At 40.7% G+C, this 27,741-nt stretch overlaps 1 protein-coding gene across 1 annotated transcript in view; it reads right to left on the reverse strand.

Annotated features, from left to right (window-relative positions):
- The window catches only part of TPK1 (thiamin pyrophosphokinase 1), a 390,159-nt gene that overhangs the window by 100,230 nt on the left and 262,188 nt on the right, over positions 1-27,741 (reverse strand). Inside the window, exon 7 of the mRNA XM_052638857.1 lies at positions 13,111-13,222. Within this exon, the coding sequence (XP_052494817.1) occupies positions 13,111-13,222 (112 nt within the window). The remainder of the gene's footprint in view (positions 1-13,110; positions 13,223-27,741) is intronic.

Here is a 27,741-nt window from a genome sequence, read left to right on the forward strand (position 1 = left end):
CTCCAGGGAATCTTCCTGACCCAGCGATTGAACCTGCATTTCCTACACTGGCAGGTGGGTTCTTTACCACTAGTGCCATCTGTGAAACCTAGATGTCAGTACCACCGGGATAATAAACTAGTCAGAGACTTCGCAAGGAAAAAACCCTACAAAACAATGTATCTTAGGAACAAGTATGCCAAAATCCTCAACAAAACACTAGGAAACTGATTCCAACAACACACAGAAAACATAGGAGTAAATCTTTATGACGTCGGATTTGGCAATGTGACACCAGAAAGAATTATACATCATGACCAAGTGGAACTTCTCCCAGGGATTTAAATTTGATTTAATATCTGAAATCCAAGTCGTGCAATGTATTATTATATCAATACGACTCTTTTAAAAATCACAGGATCATCTCAATAACCCCCCCCCCAAAAAAAAACCCAGAAAAAGCAAATTCCAATACCCTTCCATGATAGATTAAAATAACAAACAAAGAAAAACCACGCAAAGTAGGAATATAATGGGCTTTCCTCAGTCTGATCAAGGACATTTGTGGAAAACCAACACTGAATGCTTTTTTTCATGTGATCAAGAACAGGACAAGGGTGTCCACGTTTGCTCCTCTCAAACCTATCTGAATACTATTTCAATACTATCTGAACACTATTCAGTATTTGACTGCAGGTCCTAACAGGACAATTTGGCAAGAGAAAAAAGTATCCACATTAGAAAAGAAGTAAAACTATCTCTATTTATAGATGAGACGATCTTGTAAATAGAAAATTCTAAGAAGTCTACTAAAACACATTAGAACTAATAAATATGTTCAGCAAGGCTGCAGCATATAACATCAACTGATACAAAAATCAATTGTATTTCATATACTTCATTATACCAGTGTAAATATAAAGTTAAGAAAATAGTTCCATTTATACTTAGAATACATTTAACAAAAGAAGTACAAAACTTATATGATGAAAATTACAAAGCTTTGCTGAAAGAAATTGAAGATATAAGCAAACTGAAACTATCTGATGCTCACGGGTTGGAAAATTTAATGTTGATAAAATTTAAGGTTGATACAGCTATAGTCGTCCCTGGGTATATGGGGGACACTAATTCCAGGATCTGCTATGGATACTAAAATCTGTAGATACTGAAGTCCATGAAGATTCTGCACCCAGGGATACAACCAACCATGGATCAAAAATGTAGTACCATATTTACAAAAAAAAAAATCTGCACATAAATGGATCCATGCAGTTCAAATCCATGTTTTTCAAGGTCAACTGTACTTCTCAAACTGACCTAGAGTCAACATAATCCCTATCAGAATCTTAGCTGACTTCTTTGCAGAAATCAATGAATTAATTCTTGACCATTACTTTATACTGTATTCAAAAATTAATGCAAAATGGATCAAAGACCTAAACATATGGATAAAAAAAACTATTATAAACTCTTTAAAGAAAATATAGGAGTAAATCTTTATGACGTCGGATTTGGCAATGTGACACCAAAAGCATAATCAACAAAAGAAAAAATAGATAAATTAGACTTCATCAAAATGAAAAATGATTGCGCTTCAGAGAACACCATTAAAAACAGTGAAAAGAGAGCCTGCAGAATGGGGAAATAAATATTTGTAAATCTTATGTGATTTGTGTCTAAAATACATAAAGAATACTTACAGCTTAATAATAAAAAACACAATTGGAGAAGAGCCAAAGGATCTCCAAAGAAGGGATACAAATAGCCAATGAATACCTGAAAAATATATTCTAATCATTAGTCACTGCTGCTGCTAAGTCACTTCAGTCGTGTCTGACTCTATGTGACCCCAGAGACAGCAGCCCACCAGGCTCCCCCATCCCTGGGATTCTCCAGGCAAGAACACTGGAGTGGGTTGCCATTTCCTTCTCCAATGCATGAAAGTGAAAAGTGAAAGTGAAGTCACTCAGTTGTGTCCGACTCTTCGAGACCCCATGGACTGCAGCCTTCCAGGCTCCTCTGTCCATAGGATTTTCCAGGCAAGAGTACTGGAGTGGGGTACCATTGCCTTCTCCGATCATTAGTCCCTAGGGAAATGTAAACCAAAACCACAACAAGATACCACTTCACACCCACCAGGATGGCTAAAGTCAAAAACTCAAATAAATGTAAGCATTAGCAAGGATGTGGTAAGTCAGACCTCTCACACAAGGCTGGTGGGACTTTAAAACAATGCAGCTCCTTTGGAAAAGAGTCTAGCAGTTCCTCAGCAACTAAACATCAAGTTACGATATGACCCCACAACTAGGTGTGTATCCATGAGAAATGAAAACATGTCCATACAGAAAGCTGTAGAAGAATGTTTATTTTTCATAATAGACAGAAGGCAGATATAATCCAAAGGTCCATTAGTGGATGGATAAATATGACATATTAATATTACACAGGGGAATATTGTTTGATCATAAAAAGGAAAGAAATACCATTAAGTTCTACAACATGGATGAACCCTGAGAACATGCTAAAGTCAAAGAAGCCAGTCACAAAGCCCATTATATAATTCTCTTCATATGAAAATCTAGGATAGGGGAATCTATAGAGGCAAAGTAAACTGGTGGTTGCTTAGGGATGGAGGAGAGGGCAGGGTGGGGGACAGGAAGAGTATGGGGGCTGGTGCCTGGAGAATCCTGTGGACAAGGGAGCCTGGGGGGCTGCTGTCCATGGGGTCGCACAGAGTCAGACACGACTGAAGCGACTAGCATGCATGCATGCATTGGAGAAGGAGTTGGCAACCTACTCTGGTATTCTTGCCTGGAGAATCCCAGGGACAGGGGAGCCTGGCGGGCTGCCCGTCTACGGGGTCGCACAGAGTCGGCCACGACTGAAGTGACTTAGCAGCAGCAGCAGTTGAAGGGAACACGCTTTTTGAGGAGATGAATATGTCTGTAATTTGACTGGCAATGGTTGCACATATTGGGACTTCCCAGGTGTCTCAGCATAAAGGAATCTACCTGACAATGCAGGAGACTCAGGAGTTGTGAGTTCAATCTCTGGGTCAGGAAGATCCCCTGGAGTAGGTACTGGCAATCTACTCCAGTATTCTTGCCTGGAAAATCCCATTGGCAAAGGAGCCTGGTGGGCTACAGTCCATGGGGTCAGAAAGAGTTGGACACAACTGAGCACAACCATGCATGGTTGCACATATTTGCAAATAAACTAAATATCACTTAATTTTAAATGGGTGAATTATATATATATCAATTATATTTCAATAAAACTATTAAAAAGAAGTCACTTCCTCCCAGCTTAGTTGACTAATACCAGAATCAACGCATGCCTTCTAGATGAGCGTATTGGTCTGATTTCTTTTGCTTAAATGATTTAGTGATGGTCATGAGCCTTTATAGATACAGAGTGAAGAGTTCAAGTATGGCCCTTTGTAAGATCTTTTCCAGATACAAATATGGAAGTGACATCATCAGACCTTTGTCCCAGGGCTCCCTCTGACCTAGTGCATACAGGCAGAAGTGAAGTGGTATTTTGCAATAAAACTTAACATTTTTTAAAAAAAAGACTGAATCAGTCTGTGATCCTTTAAATATAACGTGTGTGTGCTCAGTCGTGTCCAACTCTGCGACCCCATGGACTGTAGCTCACCAGGCTCCTCTGTCCCTGGAATTTTCCGGGCAAGAATACTGGAATGGGTTGACATTTCCTCCTCCAGGGGACCTTCCTGACACACAGGTCGAACCTGCATCTCTTGTATCTCCTGCAATGACAGGTGGATTCTTTACCATTGTAGGTGATTACAATTTGATTTTTTTTTAATGTTTAAAGGGTAAAATAATGACTCATACAAATATAAAATGAACACAAAGATTTCAGTTAAGTCATTAATTGATGAGAAAACTAGTATGATGTAAAAAAAAAAAAAAAAAAAAACTTTCAAAGGTGACTACAAAGGATAAACTTACTAAGACAGCCAGGAATGCTGAAATGGATTTGCTAATAGAAAACTGGCAATTTATATAGGGTGATAATGCATGGAGTTTTCAAAACAAAAGCTCAACTGAATTATATGAACAGGAAACATACAGTATGATCAGCCCTTTACCAGTCAACTTCCAATTCCACAACATTTCTAAAATAAGCAAAGATGATGAAAAGCTAAGTGTCACACAGAACCAGATAACCCTTCAAGGGCCTCTAGACTAGGCCCAAGAATCCACTTAAAGATACACAGATATCTTTTTGCCCGTATCAGTGGGTTTTGCAGTTTTCCGTGACAGGTTTAAGAGCGGTATGCCTCTGCATATAATTTGACTTGTAAGTTTCTACGCTATTTGATCTACCATATTTCACTAGTTTTAACACATTCATTTCCCCCACATCTCTGCAATTATAACTGGTAGAATTTTTTCTCAGTGTACATAAAATAAGGAGGCATCTTATAACTGATGACACCTTAGATTTGATGAAATACAGTCATTTCACCAAATTAGAAACTTAAGGAAGTGATCTTGGGGTGGGAAGCTTTAGCTAACATATTCCTTGCAGAAAAAAAAAAAAGTAACTTTTTAAAAGCCATCCTCAGTATCATCACCTTTGACTGTGTGTTTTAGGGAAAAGTTTTAACAATGTCTTCAACTGAAATTGGATTACTGATTATCAAATGAATTAAGATACAACAGATACTGCCCTTTAATCAGAGAAGAAATGTTGCCATCACAGTTTGAGTGCTTTTTTTTTAGCACTGGACTAGAAAACCAATAATTAAAATAATGACAAAGATTAAAAATACGAAACAACTCACACACTAGTGGCACTAACTCACAAAAGTTATAGCCTAAGTACGTATGCTGCTGCTGCTAAGTTGCTTCAGTCCTGTCCGACTCTGTGCGACCCTATGGACAGCAGCCCACCAGGCTCCTCTGTCCACGGGATTCTCCAGGCAAGAATGCTGGAGTGGGCTGCCATTTCCTTCTCCACTAAGTATGTATAGCTATTGTCAAACCATGATAACTCACTAGAATCACTTTGTAAGGTATAAAGGAGTGAGAAATAAGACTTTTCACTGAAAGTGCATTAATAGCAACTGTAGTTTTCTTTTCTTTTTTTTAAATAGACTCTTGAACTGTTCCCTTGATAGGCTGGCACTTAAAAATCCTCACAGAGAACTCCTGCAGGAAATCTTGGTACCTGTACACACTTATTACACAGTATTTCCATAGAGATGAAAACTCTTTTCAAACTGTTTTCTCAGAATTTTTTTTCTTTCAAAACTCTTTCACTTGGGCTAGATTTGAGTCTCTTTCAGTCAATGCTATGAAATTATTTCATTCTGTCACTTATTTCTATACTTGGAAAAAACACAAAAGAAGGAACAATGGATACATAATTTCAAACTCAATTTGAGTTATAAAGCAGATACCTGAGCAAATTGAGGGCATTTCTATTTAAATTTTTTCTTAGGTGAAAGTGTAGTGAAGTTAAAAGTTTGTCCCTCAGAAATTTTTATGTTTCTTCCAAATTAATGTTAATTTCCTACCAGTATGTCTTCTTCCTGGTTCCTTTGCTTTCTTTCCCTGTCTACAGTTTCCTTCCCCTTATCTCAAATTCCCTTTAGTGATTTTTTAAAAAACATCAACTTATTTTCTATGGAAAGTATATAAATAGCATTGTAGACTTGATATATAAATATAAACAGCACCAAAGACTTGAATTCAAATTCTGAGTGCATCGATCCCTAATGACATTAATCTGGTCCCTTGCTAAGTAAGGCTTTGAACTACCATATCCTTATTTGAAAAATGGGGAATCCGGTAATTTTTCAAAATCAATGAATGACACCAAGCAGCAGAGGGAAGGAAAACCAAATACAACAAAAGTTATACTTAAACACACTGTAGTATAACTGCAGCCCATCAAAGAAAAATAAAAGGTCTAAAGGATAGACAGAGTTAAACACAGATTATAAACAAAATTATAAACAAAATTTGACTGTGGATCCATCAAAAGCAAAAACAGAAATCCATAAGAATATGGCCGAAAGTTTTTATTAAGTTAATATATATGGCTAAAGTGTTCATCAAGATGGCAGACAAAGAAAAGACATTTTTTTTTTTTTGAGAGAAGAGTGGACTCCTACTTATTCCTGCCTCACTGACGGAATCCCAGTTTTATTTGGGGTGACCACGTCCTCAGATTAAAGAAGTTTCATGTCCTAGCCTCCTCTGCAGCTAGGGTGGTGTGCGACAGTTCTGGCCACCGAGGCAAATGATCAAACGAGGCAGGGTTTCTGGAAACGCCGGGGATCCCTGATGCCTGCTCTCCTGCAGCATGTGCTGCCCGCTTCCTGCCGTGCTTTCCCACCTGATGCTAAACAGGGGACACTCTGCAACAGAGACATCTTGTGTTTCAAAGCAAAGGCTGAATAAATCACAGAAGCCTTGCCCTTTAAATGCTTAACTCTGCACTTTATTACACAGCGTCGGTGGGGCGGCAGGGCATGGGGCGGGGCGGCGGGTGCTGTTTAAAACCATTATTTCAGTTACTCATAATTGAACACAATCCTATTTGTTACAGATGAAGAAGAAAGAAACATGATTACGAACCCAGGTCGAATTTTTGGAAATCATGAAAGTGTTCAGAAATACAGTAATACAAATAAAATCAAGCATCCACACAGCACAGATTAACTCATAAATTGTAATTTTTTAAAGGTGTACTTTACAAAGCAACACTTAAGTATAAGGTTTCTAGAGATGAGTCCTTAATATGACTCATCAAGTACAGGATCTTATGACAAAATTTCTAATTATCAAAAGCAATTCAAATTCTAATTAAATGGAGACAGAAATTATGTTTATGGATGGAAAGACTCAGTTTTGTACAGGAATTCTCATTCCCAACTGTTCTAGTCTCCCAATATAATTTCTAAATTAAGGCTGATTCTGATAAAAATTATAATGGAATTGTGTGTGTGTAACATTTGAGAGCTGGGAATACCAGACCACCTGACCTGCCTCTTGAGAAATCTGTATGCAGGTCAGGAAGCAACAGTTAGAACTGGACATGGAACAACAGACTGGTTCCAAATAGGAAAAGGAGTGTGTCAAGGCTGTATATTGTCACTCTGCTTATTTAACTTATATGCAGAGTACATCATGAGAAACGCTGAACTGGAAGAAACACAAGGTGGAATCAAGATTGCCGGGAGAAATATCAATAACCTCAGATATGCAGATGATACCACCCTTATGGCAGAAAGTGAAGAGGAACTAAAGAGCCTCTTGATGAAAGTGAAAGAGAGTGAAAAAGTTGGCTTAAAGCTCAACATTCAGAAAACGAAGATCATGGCATCTGGTCCCATCACGTCATGGCAAATAGATGGGGAAACAGTGGAAGACTTTATTTTGGGGGGCTCCAAAATCACTGCAGATGGTGACTGCAGCCAGGAAATTAAAAGACACTTGTTCCTTGGAAGGAAAGTTATGACCAACCTAGACAGCATATTCAAAAGCAGAGACATTACTTTACCAACAAAGGTCTGTCTAGTCAAGATTATGGTTTTTCCAGTAGTCATGTATGGATGGGAGAGTTGGACTGTGAATAAAGCAGAGTGCCAAAGAATTGATGCTTTTGAACTGTGGTGTTGGAGAAGACTCTTGAGAGTCCCTTGGACTGCAAGGAGATCCAACCAGTCCATTCTGAAGGAGATCAGTCCTGGTTGTTCATTGGAAGGACTGATGCTAAAGCTGAAACTGCAGTACTTTGGCCACCTCATGTGAAGTTTTGACTCACTAGAAAAGACCCTGATGCTGGGAGGGATTGGGGGCAGGAGGAGAAGGGGACGACTGAGGATGAGATGGCTGGATGGCATCACAGACTAGTTTCGGTAAACTCCGGGAGTTGGTGATGGACAGGGAGGCCTGGCGTGTTGCGATTCATGGGATTGCAAAGAGTCGGACACCACTGAGTGACTGAACTGAACATTTATCAAGCTACAAGTGCATGAAGAAGAGAAAAAAGCCAAGTGTGTGTGCAAATGGGCTTCAGCTGTGTCCAACTCTTTGCAACCCCATGGACTATTGCCTGCCAGTCTCCTCTGTCCCTGGGATTCTCCTGGCAAGAATACTGGAGTGGGTTGCCATGCCCTTCTCCAGGGGATCTTCCTGACGCAGGGACTGAACCTGAGTCTCCTGCAGCTCTCGCACTGCAGACAGATTCTTTACCATGAGCCACTGGGGAAGCCCTCAAGTCAGGAATATCCATGGAAATTTTGAAGAACAAGGTTGGTAGGCTCAACCTAGCACATTTCTGTATTTATTATAAAGCTATGGCAACTAAGGCCAGTGCAGTATCAATACAGGAAAAAGAATGCGAGCCAAGGGAACAGACTAGGGATCCAAGAAACATACCTATGAATTTGAAAACTTAACACAAATTACTGGAAAAAGGATGCTAAATGATGCTAGAGAAACTGGTTATCACTAAGGAAAAAAATCAGATCCCTAACTCATACACAAAAATCAATTTCAGGTGAAAGAAAAGACCCAAAAAAGAAAAAAAAAATCCCTTAAAGCTAAACTGTAAGAACATCTTTATGACCACGGGGAATAGAAAGATGACTTATGACAGAAATTACAAATTTGAAAGAAAAAGATTGATAAATTTAACTACCTTTAACTTAGTAATCTCTCTGTGTACAAAAATGCCATAAACAAATAGAAAAGGCAAAGTATAGCCTGAAGATCATTATGGTGTGAAGAGCTTCTAAAAATTAGTAGCAAGAAAAAAAAAAATAGTCCAATGGCTAAAGGGCAAAAGAAAGTAGCAATGAATGAAAGAGGAAAGCTACATGGATAAGAGGTATAAAGATATTTTCCCCCACCAGTCTTCAGAGAGGACAGTGAAACATCACTGACACTCATCAGACTGGCAGAAATGATTAAATCTGACATCATCAAGAATGGGGTGAGGACAGGGAGCACAGACTATTGGATACTCCTGGGATGGGTGTACACTGGTATTTCTGCTGAGCCACATGACATGTCCAGTATAGGCGAGGGTGCATTTGCCCATGATGCAGCTATTTTATTCCCACACATACACAGCCTAAAGAAACTCGAGTCCCAGATATGCGTGTGCGTGCTAAGTCGCTTCAGTCACTTGTCTCCGACTCTCTGCGACCCTATGGACTGTAGCCTTCCAGATTCTTCTGCACCTGGGATTTTTGGAGGGGGTGGCCATTTCCTCCTCCAGGGGATCTTCCAGACCCAGGGATCGAACCAATGTCTCTTATGTCTCCTGCATTGGCAGGTGGGTTCTTTACCATTAGTGCCACGTGGGAAGTCCCAAACACACAGGACAGAATATCCACAGCATATTGCTATGAACTAAGATACTGATGCTGGGAATGATTGAAGGCAGGAGGAGAAGGGGACAACAGAGGATGAGACGGTTGGAGGGCATCACCAACTTAATGGACATGAGTTTGAGTAAGCTCTGTGAGCTGGTGAAGGATGGGGAAGCCTGGTGTAGCAGTCCATGGGGTTGCAAGAGTCGGATACGACTGAGCAACTGAACTGAACTGAACTGAACTGATTGAAGATACTGTAATATATGTGATTTCAACAACATTTGTAAACATACACTTGTGGGTGATGGTGCCACAGTAGGCACTTGTTTTAAAGACAGTCTGTGATGTGGCATACCACAAACTGAACCATATGAATCAGACTCCTTTTAGAACTTGTGGCATCATATTTTACAGTGGGTATAGACAGACAGAGTGCCAGCCTCAAGACCACCTTAAGACGATTTTGCTGCAATCCCTTGGGAGGACTTGCTTATTCTCCTTGACCCGAGATGTGAGCACCCCTGACTAGGTTACTGCCTCTCCCTTCTCCTCCTGCAGCCCCATCCTGCTACGTTGCAGGTGTGAGAGACAAACTGACATGGAACGGAGAGCTCTGCTTTCACAAGGACACTGAGTACAGCCCTGGTGGCTCAGACGGTAAACAGTCTTCCTACAGTGCGGGGGACCCAGGTTCGATCCCCGGGTTGGAAAGATCCCCTGGAGAAGGAAATGGCAACCCACTCCAAAATCCCATGGATGGAGGAGCCTGGAAGGCTACAGTCCATGGGGTTGCAGAGAGTCAGACATGACTGAGTGACTTCTGAGTACATACAGACCCCCGTTCTGTGAAAATAATCCATCCAATTGTTTCCAAGCCAGCACGGTGTCATCTCAGTTATCTGTACTACTTTTTAATGAGGCCGCATCACCTATCAGAAGACCCTATTCATTAGCACTATTACCACAGATCACTGATAAAACACTGTCTCAACGCTATTACTTTTCACAGCTTGTGAGGTTGCTATTACTTGCTTCCACAAAGTTGTATAGAATCAAGTACCTATTTCAAAAGCCGAAGCAGTCTATAAATACATAGATAAGTAACAGCATAGAGCACTTTGGCAGGGCTGAAACTTTATCACAGACAAGAAGACTAAAAGCCCGTCATGCCCAAGGCCCCTTCCTGGAGTAAACTTTATTATTCAGATATTGTACACTATCACTTATATGTGGAATTTAAAAAGTACAGCAAACTATTCAATATAGCAAAAAAGAAGCAGACTCACAGACACAGAGGACAAATGAGTGGTAACCAGTGGAGGGTGGGCAACACAGGGGTGGGGGAGTAGGAGATACAAGCCCCTGGGCATAAGACAGGCCATGAGGACATCCTGCACGACATGCGGCGTATAGCTAATTATTCTGCAATAACTGTAAATGGAGTGTAACATTTAAAAACTGCTTAAGAAAATTTTAAGTTAAAACCATTAAAAAAAAAAAAGTATATTGTTGTAGAATACAGCAGCTCTGCTGCTGCTGCTAAGTCGCTTCAGTTCTGTCCAACTCTGTGCAACCCCAGACGGTAGCCCACCAGGCTCCTCTGTCCCTGGGATTCTCCAGGCAAGAATACTGGAGTGGGTTGCCATTTCCTTCTCCAATGCATGCATGCATGCTAAGTCGCTCCAGTCATGTCCGACCCTGTGCGACCCCATGGACAGCAGCTCACCAGGCTCCTCCATCCACAGGATTCTCTAGGCAAGAATACTGCAGTGGGTTGCCAGTTCCTTTTCCACAGCAGCTCTGAGAACGTTTTAAAGAACACCGATGGTTCTCGTGTATCCTATGATTCTCACCTGTTCAACCCCTAAGATAAAGAAGCAATATGGTGAAGGACAGGGGAGCCTGGCATGCTGCAGTCCGTGGGGTCACAAAGAGTCAGATACTTGGAGACTTAGCGACTGAACAACCACAACGTCCGCTGCCTGTTCACTGTGCAGAGCGCTCGGCATGTTTTGGTGTCAGCCCTGGCAAGATGAGGTCACTACCAGATCCGGGAGGAAGTTCACCACTGGCTAGCATGGGTTCTTGGAAATAATGGGAGCTCCAGACAGTAAACCAGTTGTCTTAGGCCGGAAATGTTTTACAAAAAGCTTCTGATGGGAGCACGTGGCAGCTGCAGCTAACCAGCTTTAAAGCCTGTCACAGGCTCCCGTGCACTGGAGGAGATCTGTTTTCATCAGGGTCCTTTCAAATTCTGATGAGCTGGACAGACATTTGCTTCAAAATATCTCTAGTTCTTCCTAATTGTGTCAGCAGTGGCTCCTAGAAAGAACTTTAAAAATATCTTTTAATCTTCGTTGTATTTATCTCTTGAGGTATTTATATCTTTATGGGAACCCAAAAGTTTCATGTTATAAAAGAATGTCATGGTTCCATATTTTACTTTTTACAGCCTTAGAGGTATCAGTCAATTATGAGATAATCCCTTTGACATTCACTCAAAGCCCTTTGATTAAAGTGTTAACTGTTACTCTTGGGGACTAGGGGTGATTATTTCACAATGCCTGATGGTTTCTTTTGGAATCAGCATTTATTTCATGAAAAGATCCACCTCATTTTTTGTTCTTCAATCCAGACAGTTTTAGAGTGATTAGTACATAGTACAGTTCTTAAGTACTGGAGAACATTTGAAAATTTAGTCAGAACAGCTAATCTTATAAAATCACAGATGTTTAAATAACTATTTAGAAGAGCTACTTCTCTTGAAAAGTAAGGTAGGTTTCAAGTACACAAAACCACAAAAAAGGCTGGACAGAGTGCTTAGCTATGATACCAAATGTACGACCCATAAAAGAAAAAAAAACTGGACTTCAAAATTAATGAATTTAGTTAATTAAATTTCAGAAAATAAAAACACAAGTCAAAGAGTCTGAGAAAATATTTTCAAGTCATATTATCTGATATAGGACTTACATCTAGAGTACATAAAGGAATCTTACAAGTCAATGTAAAAAGAGAGATAATCCAATTAAAATACATGCAAAGATTTAAAAAGACGTAACTCCAAAGAATATACACAAATATATGGAATTTAGAAAGGTGGCAGTGATGACCCTGTATGCAAGACAGCAAAAGAGACACAGATGTGTAGAGCGGACTTCTGGACTCTTGAGGGAGAGGGAGAGGGTGGGATGATGTGGGAAAAGGGCATTGAAACATGTATACTATCATGTAAGAAAAGAATCGCCAGTCTATGTCCGATGCAGGATGCAGGATGCTTGGGGCTGGTGCACGGGGATGACCCAGAGAGATGTTATGGGGAGGGAGGTGGGAGGGGGGTTCATGTTTGGCAATGCATGTACACCGTGGTGGATTCATGTCAATGTATGGCAAAGCCAATACAGTACTGTAAAGTAAAATAAAGTAAAAATAAAAATTAAAAAAAAATAAAAAGAATATACACAAATGGCCCATAAGCTCCTGAAAATGTGTTCAGCATCATTAGTCATCAGGTAAAAGAAAGTAAAAACCACAGTGAGACATCACTTCAGACTCACCAGGATATGGAGAAACTGGAATCCTCACACATCACGGGTAGGAATGTAAAACTGGTATGGCAGCTTTGGAAAATAGTCTGGCTATTCATTGAAAGACTAAAGGAGTTCGCATGTGACCCAGCAATTCTACTTCTAATTATTTATCAAGATAAATTTTGTAAAAAAATTAGAAAGAAAGAAAATCTCCCTTTGTGCAAGGGTTTTACTTACTGAGGTTCCACTTTAGGCCTGTTGTTGTCACCTGATTGCAAGGCTGTCCAACAGGAATGAGGCCACACCAATCACCTTCCATCCCGGTATCTACATGCAATTTGTGCTTTCCCTGAGGCAGAGGAGGAATGATCATTACGATGGGATAAGAAAAGACACCACGTTGATGTGCACTGAAGATCTGGTCATATGCACCAGGAACCAACCTAGTGATGGTTCACATAATTTGTCATACTTAATCCTAGGAAAAGGAGTACGTCAAGGCTGTATATTGTCACCTTGCTTATTTAACTTATATGCAGAGTACATCATGAGAAACGCTGGGCTAGAAGAAACACAAGCTGGAATCAAGATTGCCGAGAGAAATATCAATAACCTCAGATATGCAGATGACACCACCCTTATGGCAGAAAGTGAAGAGGAGCTAAAAAGCCTCTTGATGAAAGTGAAAGAGGAGAGTGAAAAAGCTGGCTTAAAGCTCAACATTCAGAAAACTAAGATCATGGCCTCTGGTCCCATCACTTCATGGCAAACAGATGGGGAAACAGTGGAAACAGTGGCTGACTTTATTTTTCTGGGCTCCAAAATCACTGCAGATGGTGACTGCAGCCATGAAATTAAAAGAGCTTACCCTTTGGAAGGAAAGTTATGACCAACCTAGATAGCATATTAAAAAGCAGAGACATTACTTTGCCAACAAAGGTCCGTCTAGTCAAGGCTATGGTTTTTCCAGTGGTCAGGTGTGGATGTGAGAGTTGGACTGTGAAGAAAGCTGAGTGCCAAAGAATTGATGCTTTTGAACTATGGTGTTGGAGAAGACTCTTGAGAGTCCCCTGGACTGCAAGGAGATCCAACCAGTCCATTCTAAGGGAGATCAGTCCTGGGTGTTCACTGGAAGGACTGATCCTGAAGCTGAAACGCCAATACTTTGGCCACCTCATGCAAAGAGTTGACTCATTGGAAAAGACCCTGATGCTGGGAGGGATTGGGGGCAGGAGGAGAAGGGGACGACAGAGGATGAGATGGCTGGATGGCATCACCGACTCGATAGATATGCGTTTGAGTGAACTCCGGGAGTTGGTGATGGACAGGGAGGCCTGGCATGCTGCGATTCATGGGGTTCCAAAAAGTTGGGACACGACTGAGCGACTGAACTGATACTGAACTGATATTGAATCCTAACAACAAGCTTAGGTTAGATAGCATCACCTATCAAACTCAATGGCCATGAACTTGAGGAAACTCCAGAAGATAGTGAAGGACAGGGAAGCCTGGCATGCTGCAGTCCCTGTAGTTGCAAAGAATCAGACACTATTTAGTGACTGAAGAACAACATGTAGTGAATTATCCTATAGAACTTTCACCTGACTTAATACTAGCAACAGTTTTACAAGGTATCTTACTGTTAATTAGTGCTTTAACATATCAAAAAACTGAAGTTTGCAGAGATTAAACTGTCCAGGATGTACATATAACAAGGAGCAGGAGCTGGATTACTGCTTATACCTTCCACTTCCAAAGACTAAACTGATTCCATGTGCTAAAGAAACAGCACTAAGGATACAGAATTCAAGGGTCTTAATGAAATGCTTGCTTGAGGGTAAATACAACATTGCTTCCTAAGTAAAATCTCTGCTTTTTACCTGAGAACTGGGCTTCTGACCTTTAGAATTCAATGTCAACCCTACTAGTGATTAGTCTGTTTGCTACACCCACAGCTCTAGGAGACGCTCAGTGACAGGTCTGTCTCCCAGGGAGCAGAACACCTGCCCTGGGATATGAGTATGCTCCTTCCATTCTGATTATGAAACTGGACACAATTTCAAATGTTTTCTAGTTTTCAGTTTACAAGAAAGTTACATGTAATGCTCAATCAAGTCCACAAGGCTTGCTTTTAAACAAAACACTTGGAAACTCTTCTTCTACAAAGTAATGCTTTTCTATTCCCACCCTATTTGCTATTCTGTCCTTAAGGTTACACAGTCTTTATAAAAAGATACCTCAAGTTCTTTTGGGACAATGTCAACATATGCATACATTCAACAATAGAGTAAAAAAGGTGTGTTTTTTTTTCATAATTCAAACAACTCTAAAGGAATAAGCTCCAAAATATATTCTTTATTTTAATAAAATAATGTTTTAAAGTACATTTAACATATGACATATTACCAGACTAAGGTATCTAGGTCTCCTTGTACAATCATTTTACTTGCATTGTAACTATAGCTCTTGTACTGTCTATTGTAATCTCTGAGAACTTATTCTATTGTATACAGGCCTCAAGACATAAGTAGGATTTGTTAAAAGATTGCTTTTGTTAGGGAAAACAGTTCTCTAGGTTGCATGAGTTCTTGTATATAACACAAGTTCATTCAGATATTTTCTACCAATACAATTCATATACATATATTTCTATTTGAGCATTCACGGGAGAGGACATAAATTCAATTTGAAGGGCTTGAATATACATTCAAACACAAAGAAGATTTTTAAAGAAAATTTAAACTACATTTGAACTTGGTTTCCATCAGTGGAAGAAAGATAGGCAATATACATAGATATACAACAAGCAACAGATTACATGCAAACAGAGATATGTGGGTAGACTGAAAACACAAGGTACTGGGGAAACACAATGCATAGTAGGAAAAAGAATCATGATAAATTAAAGAACCCATCTATAAAATGAAAATAAATGCAAGAACTGCCATACGACCCTGCAATCCCACTGCTGGGCATACACACCAAGGAAACCAGAAGTGAAAGAGACACATGTACCCCAGTGTTATCACAGCACTGTTTACAATAGTTAGGACATGGAAGCAATCTAGATGTCCATTGGCAGATGAATGGATAAGAAAGCTGCGGTACATATACATAATGGAGTATTAATCAGCCATTAAAAAAGATACATTTGAATCAGTTCTAATGAGGTGTATGAAACTGAAGCCTATTATACAAGTGATGTAAGTCAGAAAGAAAAACACCAATACAGTATATTAATGAATATATATGGAATTTAGACAGATGGTAATGATGACCCTATATGTGAGATAACAAAAGAGACAGAGATGTAAAGACCAGACTTTTGGAGTCTGTGGGAGAGGGCGAGGGTGGGATGATTTGAGAGAATAGCATTGAAACATGTATGTTATCATATGTGAAATAGATCGCCAGTCCAGGTTCGATGCATGAGACAGGGTGCTCAGGGGGCTGGTGCACTGGGATGACTCTGAGGGATAGGATGAAGAGGGAGGTGGGAGGGGGATTCAGGATGGGGAACACGTGTACACCTGTGGCTATTTCATGTCAATGTATGGCAAAACCACTACACTACTGTAAAGTAATTAGCTTCCAATTAAAATAAATTTTTAAAAAAGACACTTCTTCTACTAACACAATTAAAAATCTATATTAAAATTTTAAATATATAAGCATATATACACACACTAACAATTTCCTCTCCCTAATGGGAACTGCTATCTTCCCAGGTGACTCAGCAGTAAAGAATCCCCCTGCCAATGCAGGAGAGGTGAGTTTGATCCCTGGGTTGGGAAGATCCCCTGAAGAAGGAAATGGCAATCCAGTCCAGTATTCTTGCCTGGGAAACCCCATGGACAGAGAAGCCGGGTGAGCTACAGTCCATGGCGTCACAAACAGTTGGATACGACTTAGCAACTAAGCACAGTGGGAACTGATACAGGAACAAAAGGGAAGGAATGGATCAATCAGCCAATGAGGACTGTTGTCTGGATCAGAGATGACGATGTGCTATGAACAGGTATGACTGATCCAACATTGAAATCTCATACAAATAACAAATGCATATTTTAGATATGAAGCAATACAAGATTTAGAAATTTTTAGACTTGTCTGGGGCTTCCCTGGTGGCTCAGCTGGTAAAGAATTCGCCTGCAATGCGGGAGACCTGGGTTCAATCCTTAAGCTGAGAAGATCCCCTGGAGACTTTTCTGAAGGAAAAACCAGAGAAAATATTTCAATAATTCTAAACAGTAATTCAGGAAAGAGGAATGATTGGGAGATAGCCATGGGAGAAACTCAAAAGTGAAATAAAAACTAATCTTGTTCCTGAATAATGATCTTTGGTGTTTTCATATAATTTAGAGCACAGGCATATGAAGCGTATTATTATTATAGAAGTTCTCCCCCTATTTCACTGTAAAAGCAATGCTATAATTTTCAGAAGGCACAGGTAAGGAAAAGAGCAGAAGAAAGTGCAATGGGCCTCATTTCCTCATCCTTTCTGTCGTATGGGAATTAGGAAACAGAGCCTAGAGTTGCAGAGTTTTATAAAGGGGGATTTGAAAGTTCCTCCTGGCCTGAGTTATAGGTAATACGGGTAAGGCGCCCAAGTGGCAGCAATGAGGGGTGGGGTCTGAAGCAGCTCCATTCTCCATCCTCAAACCAGTGTCACCGACGAGCTAGTCATACAACTGCATACATGAAGACTGTGACCAAGGCATGGAAGGCAAAGCACAGGGAAGGAAGAAAGGTACCAGATCAGAGAGCCAGTCAGGTCTAGCGGACGGCAGCGTGTAAGCAAGCGGCGCGCTTAGCAGAGACCCTCGACCGGGAACCCAAGGATGAACGCGAGCCAACAGGAGCGAAGAGGCGCTGGAGCCGTGCGCATGCGGGGAGGCCACGCGGCGGCTCACTGAGCGGGTAGGGGGTGCACAGGGGCTTGTCAGAGGGGCAGAGCTATTCTGTGCGACACTGTGCTGGTGACTGAGCGACACGAGGAGGCCTCTGTCAAAACCACAGAAAGATCAACACGAAGAGGAACCGTAATGCAAGTGATGGACCTTCGTTAATAATGTATCAATCTGGCTATTTGTAAAACATGTACCACACTAATGCAAGATAATAGGGGAAACTGCTAGTGGGAGAAGGGCTTATGTGGGAACTCTAATTGGCTCAATTTTCTGTAAATGTAAAACTGCTGTAAACATAAACAGTATTTTTTTTTTAAGTCTCTCAATGACCTTTTCACTTTCTCATCCCTTAATGAACAGCAACAGGCACTGGTGGGTTTGAAACCGCAGCCAGCCAGATGAACCACACACAGGGAAACAGGCAGTGGCTTTTCACCTGTCCTTACCACTTTATTCTGCTGAGTTTTTTTTCCCCCCTAAGAAAAAAGGTATGTTTTTCTCTGTTTCCTTTTTATTTCTGGATATGAACTACCTTTATTTCTTTGTTTAGAATTTTTCCCTAAGCTTATTTATGCTGGAATAGCTTGACACGTGAATTCCGAGTTTTGTTTCTCTCTACTAAAAATAATTCTCTCTGACAATACAGGAGCTAAATTTAATACAAATTATCATTGAGAGGTGCCAGATGTAACAGCCTTTAACAAATTCAGAAAGTAGTTACAAAGCCTCTTTTCTCACCAAAGGAGTTCATGAGAGAGAGTATTGCAGAAATTCTGATTTCCTTAGAATCGCTTTGGCTTCAGCTGCGAAGGACTAGGCATGATGGTCACGTGTTGCAGTGGCGGACCCCAGCCTGATGAGGGCTGCGCTGCCGGGGTCAGTCAGAAAGCACAGCACATCAGAGGGGTTGCAGGTGACTTGAGGTCTCCTGGGCGCTGGGCGGCAGAGGACATGGGACCAAGAAGGGTAGGAGGTGCTCATCTGGACCAGGTGATTCTACCTGTCTCTGGTAACGGGTCTCTGACAATCAGAACTGTCATTCTTCATTTCTCACCAAAGAGCGACTCACGGGTCCTTGGGTGTCTTATTTTCAATGTGCTACTGTTAATTCCTGTCTTTTCATCTCGTTCCTCCTTCTGTGGCCTGCTTAATGGTTTGGAAGTGGTTGGCTGAATGCATTACCATGCTTGGTGCTCTGCCTAACTGCAGTCAAGAATGGCAAAGGAAATAAGGAATGATTTCTCTCCTCCTCCCCAGGAAGATTCTTTAACTTCTATCGTACAATACAAAGGAAACAATATAAACACGTTAAGTTTTATTATCCCAGGGAGAGGGTGGCTGTTACAAAATCCACTGATTTAAATGACAGAATGGTAAGCTTTCTTTTCCAGTACTGCTATATATTCATTACTTTCCTCATTATTTTAAGATTCAACAGACCTTGAAATTTTCAATCTGGGAATAAATTAGTTTGTGGACCTAAAAAGGCGCAGATAGGTCTTTGTCTTCAATCAATTAACGTTTTTTTCTCCTGTTCCAAAAAGGTATTTAGGCACAAGTGAATCGGTCTTCGTCTTTCTCACTATGCGAATTTAGCTTCCTCTGGTTAACTGAGAGCAATACTATGCTCTTCTGTATCCTCAAGTCTGTGTGACACCTTTACAGCGAACAACAAAAGGAATCTCTGTTCTTTCCTCAGATTTCTCAATTCATAATATATTCTAGCCTATATGGGATTTGACACAGGCAGGCATGCGGCCTGACAGTATAGAACTTCCCTAAAGATTTATGTCATTACTAGAGACCAAAGGCACATGAACTAATCATTGACTTCCATCTACTCTCATGAATCACTGCTCAGCTTCCTTTTCTGTCACCTGTGCTGAGCTAAGATGACTCTTTGAAGTCAAAGGCAGTTCTATAAGGTAAAGATGGAAAAAAAAATAAATCACAGACAGTTTGGTTTTCCAGTCATGGTTATTTTTAACATATTACCAACTTCAATAAGGGATGAAACTGTAATTCAGTGAAAGGCAAGGAAGACACTGCTTGGCATCCATGCTGAAAATCCTACTTTCGAGCGTGTGAAGGGCAGGCAACATCAGTCACTGCGCTGCCCCTAGGCTGTAATGGCAACCTAGAGCACAACATACACAAATGGACACCTAGTGAAGGGGCAAACAATCACTGTCCTTTGGATTGCATTTTACCTCCTCTAAAAATGACAAGGACATGACCGAGAGAAGAGAGAAAAGCTCACCCTCGAGTTTGCTTTTGCAAAAATACCAAACATTGAAGCCTCTGAATCCTGTTTACACCTTTAAAACCGTTAAGTCTGATAACAATGCCAAGTTTTATGCTAAATTACTTTACTGTGGCACTCACAAAATGCAGAGCAATTTTAACAAGCTCATTCACAAAGCAAGTGAACAGTGAACATAGGAAGAACACAAATGTCTTTTCTACTCACTGCAGAACATTCAAGGAGCAGATGCTGATGCTAGTTTATCAAGTGGATAACCTTTTATCAAACTGCTGTTAAAAATGCTGATATTACACACTCTGTGGCTAACTGAAAGTAAAATTTCTGGCACCCAGTTAGACCCAGTAGGGATGGAATACTACTGTACATGGATTTAAACTACAAGGCTGACCTCTGGTAGCTCATCTTTCCTTAGTTTGTGCGGGTACTTAAAAGTTATCAGTTAACTGATAACTAGTTATCAGTGAATAACACCATGGGAATTTCAATAGCTGCAGGAAAGAACACTGAATAAAGCTTCCAATTAAAATAAATAAATTTAAATTTTAAAAAAAGTTTAAAAAAAAAAGAAGTCAATGGAAGGATCTATACTATATTTACTAGGCAAAGAGGTTATCTCTCCCTCACCAAGGCAGACTTTTGTGCTACCACATTTCATACTGTGACTACTCACATAATTTAGTCAGCGAACTTACAACTATAAAATCTCAGAACTAGAGGACTCATATATTTACTTTTATTCTGCTCCACAAGTGTAGAATTCAGAACTCAAGCATGTTGGTTTAATATTTATTCATTTATTTATCACTGATTCACTGATTGTGTTTCCTTCTGAAAATGCATTAATTCCTTGTCTATAGAGAGCTTTTAGAGTTTCCAAGCATATCATAAAATCACATTTTCCAAAGTTTATCCCACAGAACCCTACTTGAATAGTCAGGAAAGATTAGAACACTAGCTTCTTGGATTCCCCTCCTGGAAGTCACAGCACACATCAGCATCCTAGGTGTTCTAGGTGTTTCTGAAGCAAAGAACTCTATTTGAGCAAGTGTTTCCCAAACTTACTTGAATACAGATCCTTTCCCTGCCCCTTAAAATAGCACTGCACAATTACCCATGAAACTTGTATTTCATAAAATCCACCTAGGAAAATACTGATTTGGAATGGTGATTTTGCACATAGCACCTGAAACTATGTTTTTGGTTGAATATTTCCATAGTTAGGACATTTCACTGATATGTTTTGAAATTAATAACCTCCGTCTGACTTTTGTTTGGGAAATTATTTAGTCATCTGAGGCTGAAGTCATGTGTATTTTGCTAAGAGGTAGGCTTACTTTCTGATTAAAAGGTTAATGACAATAACCTGTTAGGCTACCTTATTCAAAAGTCAAAAATACTTATGAAACACCCACTACTGGAAGAGACAGTAAAATAGGCTACTTTTCTCCTGAACCCCCAACACTGTACTAGCTCAAACTAAAACTGATGCAATCAACATTTATCCTTTCTACCCTAGGACTTCAGTGTTGATTTTTCTATTTCAATACAACGTATCCTATCCTATCTCTAAGCCTTCCTTTTAGTTCAGTCAGAGAAAATCATCTGGTGAGTGCTCTCATGCTAAATTGTCAGAAACCTACTCTTTGCTCCTCCAAAAGATACGGACATTTTAAACGATGACTTCTAAAGACAATACTTATCCAAGAAGCAAGCATTTTTAACAGTGGAAACTGGACAGGTTACACTGAAAGATATATTTTAAGTCAAAGAGTTATCACAGAGTTTTCAAATAACTTCAGATAAATGTTACTCCATGGAATGTAGCATGTGAGCATGAGGCCCACGTTCCTCTGTCTATTCTTGGGTTTTATCTCCATCCTTAAGGGAGAGAAGCTTTAAAGCAAAGGTCAAACTCTACCTTCTTTGGAAAGCTCCCTCTGGATTCCAATTAACATAGATCACTTGCTTTTTTTTTTTTTAATTTTTATTTTTATTTATTTTTTAATTTTAAAATATTTAATTCTTACATGTGTTCCCAAACATGAACCCCCCTCCCCCCTCCCTCCCCATAACATCTCTGTGGGTCATCCCCATGCACCAGCCCCAAGCAAGCTGTATCCTGCGTCAGACCTAGACTGGCGATTCAATTCTTACATGATAGTATACATGATAGAATGCCATTCTCCCATATCATCCCACCCTCTCCCTCTCCCTCTGAGTCCAAAAGTCCGTTATACACAGCTGTGTCTTTTTTCCTGTCTTGCATACAGGGTCGTCATTGCCATCTTTCTAAATTCCATATATATGTGTTAGTATACTGTATTGGTGTTTTTCTTTCTGGCTTACTTCACTCTGTATAATCGGCTCCAGTTTCGTCCATCTCATCAGAACTGATTCAAATGAATTCTTTTTAACGGCTGAGTAATACTCCATTGTGTATATGTACCACAGCTTTCTTATCCATTCATCTGCTGATGGACATCTAGGTTGTTTCCATGTCCTGGCTATTATAAACAGTGCTGCGATGAACACTGGGGTACATGAGATCACTTGCTTTTAATGTCTACAATCTTTAATATTTATGCTACAAAATAGAGAGCATTTTGTTACTGTCTTGCATCTCTCAAATGGGTGAATGTTATATCCTAAAAAACAATAACATTTCCTTGAAGGCAAAACCCCGCCTTTCATTTCCCTTAGATATTTAGCACAGGGGAAGGAACATACTAAGTGTCCAATAAAACATCTGATTATTGTTTTAGAGCAAAAGGAAAAGGTATCAGTGAAAAGGCATCAATATGCTTAGAAAAATCTTTATCAAAATTAAACTAGATGAGGGAGAGTCCAGTTGAACTGAAAATTCTTAGGCACTGAGACAGAATTCTTTGTGTACATGGTGGCTGCTCAAATGGATACTAGGATAAACCACATACAACCAACAATTACAAATACCCCATTGACAGGATTCCATGCACTTCTCCTTTCTGTTATAGCAGAGGCTGGAGGGTATATACAGGAACAGAGGGTAATTGGGAGATAGCCTGACAGTGGACACACTCCTGGATGATCCTGTTCATTATCCTATCCACATACACTCCAGGAATCCTGTCTGCTTACTGAGGTGCAGTACGGCCGATGTTCAGCATGTTTAACTGAGCTGGGTGTCTCCTTTGGTTTTGTTTTGCTTTCCACTCCTGCTCATAATGCTCATGGGATATTGTTAGTGATACTGAAGAAGGGGAGAGAAAAAGGAAACTTTGCATTCATTTATTTATTTCAAACCCCAGCTCAACCATCAAACTTTATATACAGGAAGAAATAATAAGAAAGTTCCAGTTGAAGAAAAAAGAGAAGCAAGATAACAATTTTTGAATATCTGCTCTGACCTAATATTCTTCCGGGCACCATAACTTTCGTAACAGTCAGGAGTGACAGAGTTGCTACAAATTAGAGGCTGTGGACTCAGTATCATCATTAACTTGCTCAAGATCACTCAAGTATTCACTGACAGACGTGGTATCTAAACCCAGGTACGCTGGGATTTCAATGTCTACTTCATTTTACTATATCCTCCTGCTTTTCTACAAAAGCCAGTCGACCATTTCATTCGTTTTTCTTCCTATTCTTGATTTTTGTTCCCTATAATCAACCACCAAGTTAAGCTTTTGCAGGATCTTGTGCAATGTTTATCCTAAATAAATAAATACTTGTGCAGCAAATGAATTAATATCTTCCTTGACCCCAGCCACCTCTCTTCAACATTTCGCATTCTATTTACATGTCCCCATTCATTTAACTCTCCTTTGCTAGTGACTGATTATAAGGAGGGTGCTGACAAGGATATGGGGGATACTCGTTTGTATTTTCAAAACACAACTACTGGGTCTTCCAGAAGTTCATAAAGAATGGTTAAAGCAAAAAACCAAAGACTGGGCTGATAAAATTAAAAAGATTAACATAAAAAAGTACTGTCTAAAAGATCTGAATATTTTTAGTCAGGAGCAGACAGAACATTTCGCTTCTTCCCCTGATCCTATGATGTATAAATCAGAAGCAGTAGCTTATTCAAACACAAATCCCAAGATTTGGTTCACGCTTCACATCTTTGATGAGAGCACTTCTTCCCCAAAGCCCTCCATGAACCCTCAGCCTGGGTTACTCGCACACTCTCAAGGGAGAAACTACAGCTCATTGATTTTTGTATCTTTAAAACATCAGCCAGTCTTTACACATAGCTGGAATACAGTAGAGATGTAGAGATTTACTGAAATGGGGCAGGGGTAAGGGGTAGGGAGAAGGCAATGGCACCCCACTCCAGCACTCTTGCCTGGAAAATCCCATGGACGGAGGAGCCTGCTAGGCTGCAGTCCATGGGGTTGCTAAGGGTCGGACACGACTGAATGACTTCACTTTCACTTTTCACTTTCATGCATTGGAGAAGGAAATGGCAACCCACTCCAGTGTTCTTGCCTGGAGAATCCCAGGGACGGGGGGAGCCTGGTGGGCAGCCGTCTATGAGGTTGCACAGAGTCGGACACGACTGAAGTGACTTAGCAGCAAGGGGTAGGGGCAGGGGTAGGGGTAAGCTTAGCTGTTTTCACATAACTACTCTTGACCTCCAAGTGCCACCTATCACCTTGCTAACCCATTTGTTCCTTTTTAGATTAAAGCTCCTAGAAAGGGTTTTCTAAATTCACTGTTCCAATTCTTTTACATTCATTCCAGTTAAGCCTTTGCTTAAATAACCTCTTCTCCAAATCGGCTTTTACCAAAACAACCCATGACCTCCAAGCTGCTAAACCCAACGGTCAATTATTAGTCCTCTGACTTAAACTGTCAGTAGAATTTGCACTGGGTTATCACTCCCTCCTTCGTGATATACTATCTGTGCTTTACTTCCAGAACACCACTCCTCCTGGTTTTCCTCTTCACCCACAATTTCCTTTGCCATCTCCTCCTCTTCTCTCAAAACACTATACCTAGATTGCCTCAGGGCTTGGTCCCTTGGTCTCAGCGAGACCTTCCTCTCTAATTTACTTAGTAATCCATGTGTTTCCTTTGCGAGCTCAGCTAAATCGTCTAGATCTTGGCAAATCCCAGATTTGTATCTCTAACCAGACTTCTCTCTGGTCCTGAGCATACAACTGCCTGCTGAACACATGAACATATCCTGATTTTTTTTACCTCAAACCCACCTCTATACACAGTTTTTGATCTGAGTGGACTTCTATTCCATCTTTCAAACTGCTCAGGTGGAAAGTTCTTCTTTTTTCATACCCCTGAGGAAATCCCACTGACTCGTCTTCTAACTATATTCAGATTCCTATCACTTCTCACAATTTCTTTCACTACTGCCTTAAACAAGTCACCAGGACAGGATCTCCCCTGGTCGCACCAGAGTCCACTCAGCCGCCAAGGTGACCCCTTTAAAAGCAAGTCACACTGACCCCTCTCTCAAGAGAAATACTCCTAGCTTTCTGAAAGCCTTCCATTTCCCTCTGCTAGCCCCTGAGGACTCTGACTAGGCTCGAGATCCTGTCCATGGAGTAAGCCTGAGGAAAATGCTATCATTATCAATGGATCCTTGTTCTGAGCCAGCCCGGGGCAGTCCGTTCTCCGTAAAGGGCTACAGTTAAAAGGCACAGGTGCTAAAGAAAGACTTCTGGATTTGAATTGCTTTTCACCATGTTACTGTTTCGTTTTCTTCATCCATTAAACCAGAATGAAATATTGTTGTGAGGATTAAATGGCTTGATATGTGAAGTGTGTACAATCACGCCTGCCACAGGTACCATAAGCTCTATAAGTGTTCACTATTGTTACTTTTTATCATACAAAAGGACAACAATGGGCAACAAAACACAGAGTCACTTGTAATTTTAGATAATTTACCTGCCTCTCATTTTTTTGTGTCACGAATGTTAGGGTAATTTTGTCTTCTGAAAGCAATCTGAAAAGCACCCCATAATATACTAAGCATAAAGTACTGGCACAAGGTTAAAATAAATACACCTTTCAAGTTGTATATCAACAGGTCACAATCTCAGTCTTCACAGTAGTTTTATTTTGGTGCCTCTTACAAATGAAGTAAGAGTCTTTAACATCAGAAAGGTAAAAGTGCCGATTTGGGGAGGGGGTAGTTTTTGACTCTTGTTATGCAGTCGCTCAGTCATGTCTGACTATTTGCAACCCCATGGACTGCAGGGCACCAGGCTTCCCTGTTCGTCACTATCTCCCAGAGTTCAAACTCACGTCCATTGAATCAATGATGCCCTCCGACCATCTCATCCTCTGTCGTCCCCTTCTCCTCCTACCCTCAATCTTCCCCAGAATCAGAGTCTTTTTCAATGAATCAGCTCTTCTCATGAGGAGGCCAAAGTATTGGAGCTTCAGCTTCAGCATCAGTCCTTCCAATGAACACCCAGGACTGATCTCCTTTAGGATGGACCAGTTGGATCACCTTCTTGTCCAACGGACTCCCAAGAGTCTTCTCCAATACCACAGTTCGAAATCATCAATTCTTTGGTGCTTAGGTAAAATTATGGTAAGATTTCTGAGAGAAATATCATGTCTTAATGCACCTTAGTTTTACAGCTCTGTGCTGTTAAGGAGATTATTATCACAGGGGCGCAATTAAGCGACTGGGTGTGATGCATTGGGTCTGAAGTAACAAGTAACATGGCAGCAGTCCATGTCTGTCACAAATCAAGTGATCACGGACTCACATTCACCTCACAGCTGAACCACCTACTTTTCAGTCTCCTGTATTCCTACAGCCATGAAATTAAAAGATGCTCGCTCCTTGGAAGAAAAGTTATGACCAACCTAGACAGCTTATTAAAAAGCAGAGACATTATTTTGTCAATAAAGGTCCATCTAGTCAAGGCTATGGTTTTTCCCGTGGTCACGTATGGATGTGAGAGTTGGACTGTGAAGAAGGCTGAGTGCTGAACTGATGCTTTTGAACTGTGGTGTTGGAGAAGACTCTTGAGAGTCCCTTGGACTGCAAGGAGATCCAACCAGTCCATCCTAAAGGAGATCAGTCCTGAATATCCATTGGAAGGACTGACGCTGAAGCTGAAACTCCAATCCTTTGGCCACCTGATGCAAAGAACTGACTTCATTTGAAAAGACCCTGATGCTGGGGAAGATTTAAGGCAGGAGGAGAAGGGGACGACAGGATGAGATGGTTGGATGGCATCACCAACTCAATGGACATGAGTCTGAGTAAACTCTGGGAGTTGGTGATGGACAGGGAGGCCTGGCGTGCCTGTCAGAGCCAGACACAGAGTCAGACACGACTGAATGACTGAACTGATTCCTACAAGTATGTGTGTTCATGTGCACCTAATGCTCTTTTATCTTATTTCTCTGTGGTGGTCAGTCTCCAAGACAGCACCCAAGGAACCCTGCCTCCTGGAGTCTATGTCTTTGCCTAGTGACTCTTCTACACTGAATAGGACTAACCTGTGTACCAACTGGCCATATGGAGAGGAGTGGGGCTGCTCCCTGCCTCCGACCAGCACCTGCTTGCCAGCTATTGGAGTGAGCCCCCTGGAAACCATATGACTGACGCTGGGACAACTGAACTTCATGAGACCTCAAGTCTGAAGCATCCAGAAGAGCCAAAATTCCACATTTCCAAAGAAATGCTTAGACTTAATAAATGCTCACTGTTGTTTTATGGCACCA

This window comes from Budorcas taxicolor, chromosome 4 (assembly GCF_023091745.1).
Source record: "Budorcas taxicolor isolate Tak-1 chromosome 4, Takin1.1, whole genome shotgun sequence".
Lineage (NCBI taxonomy): Eukaryota > Metazoa > Chordata > Mammalia > Artiodactyla > Bovidae > Budorcas > Budorcas taxicolor.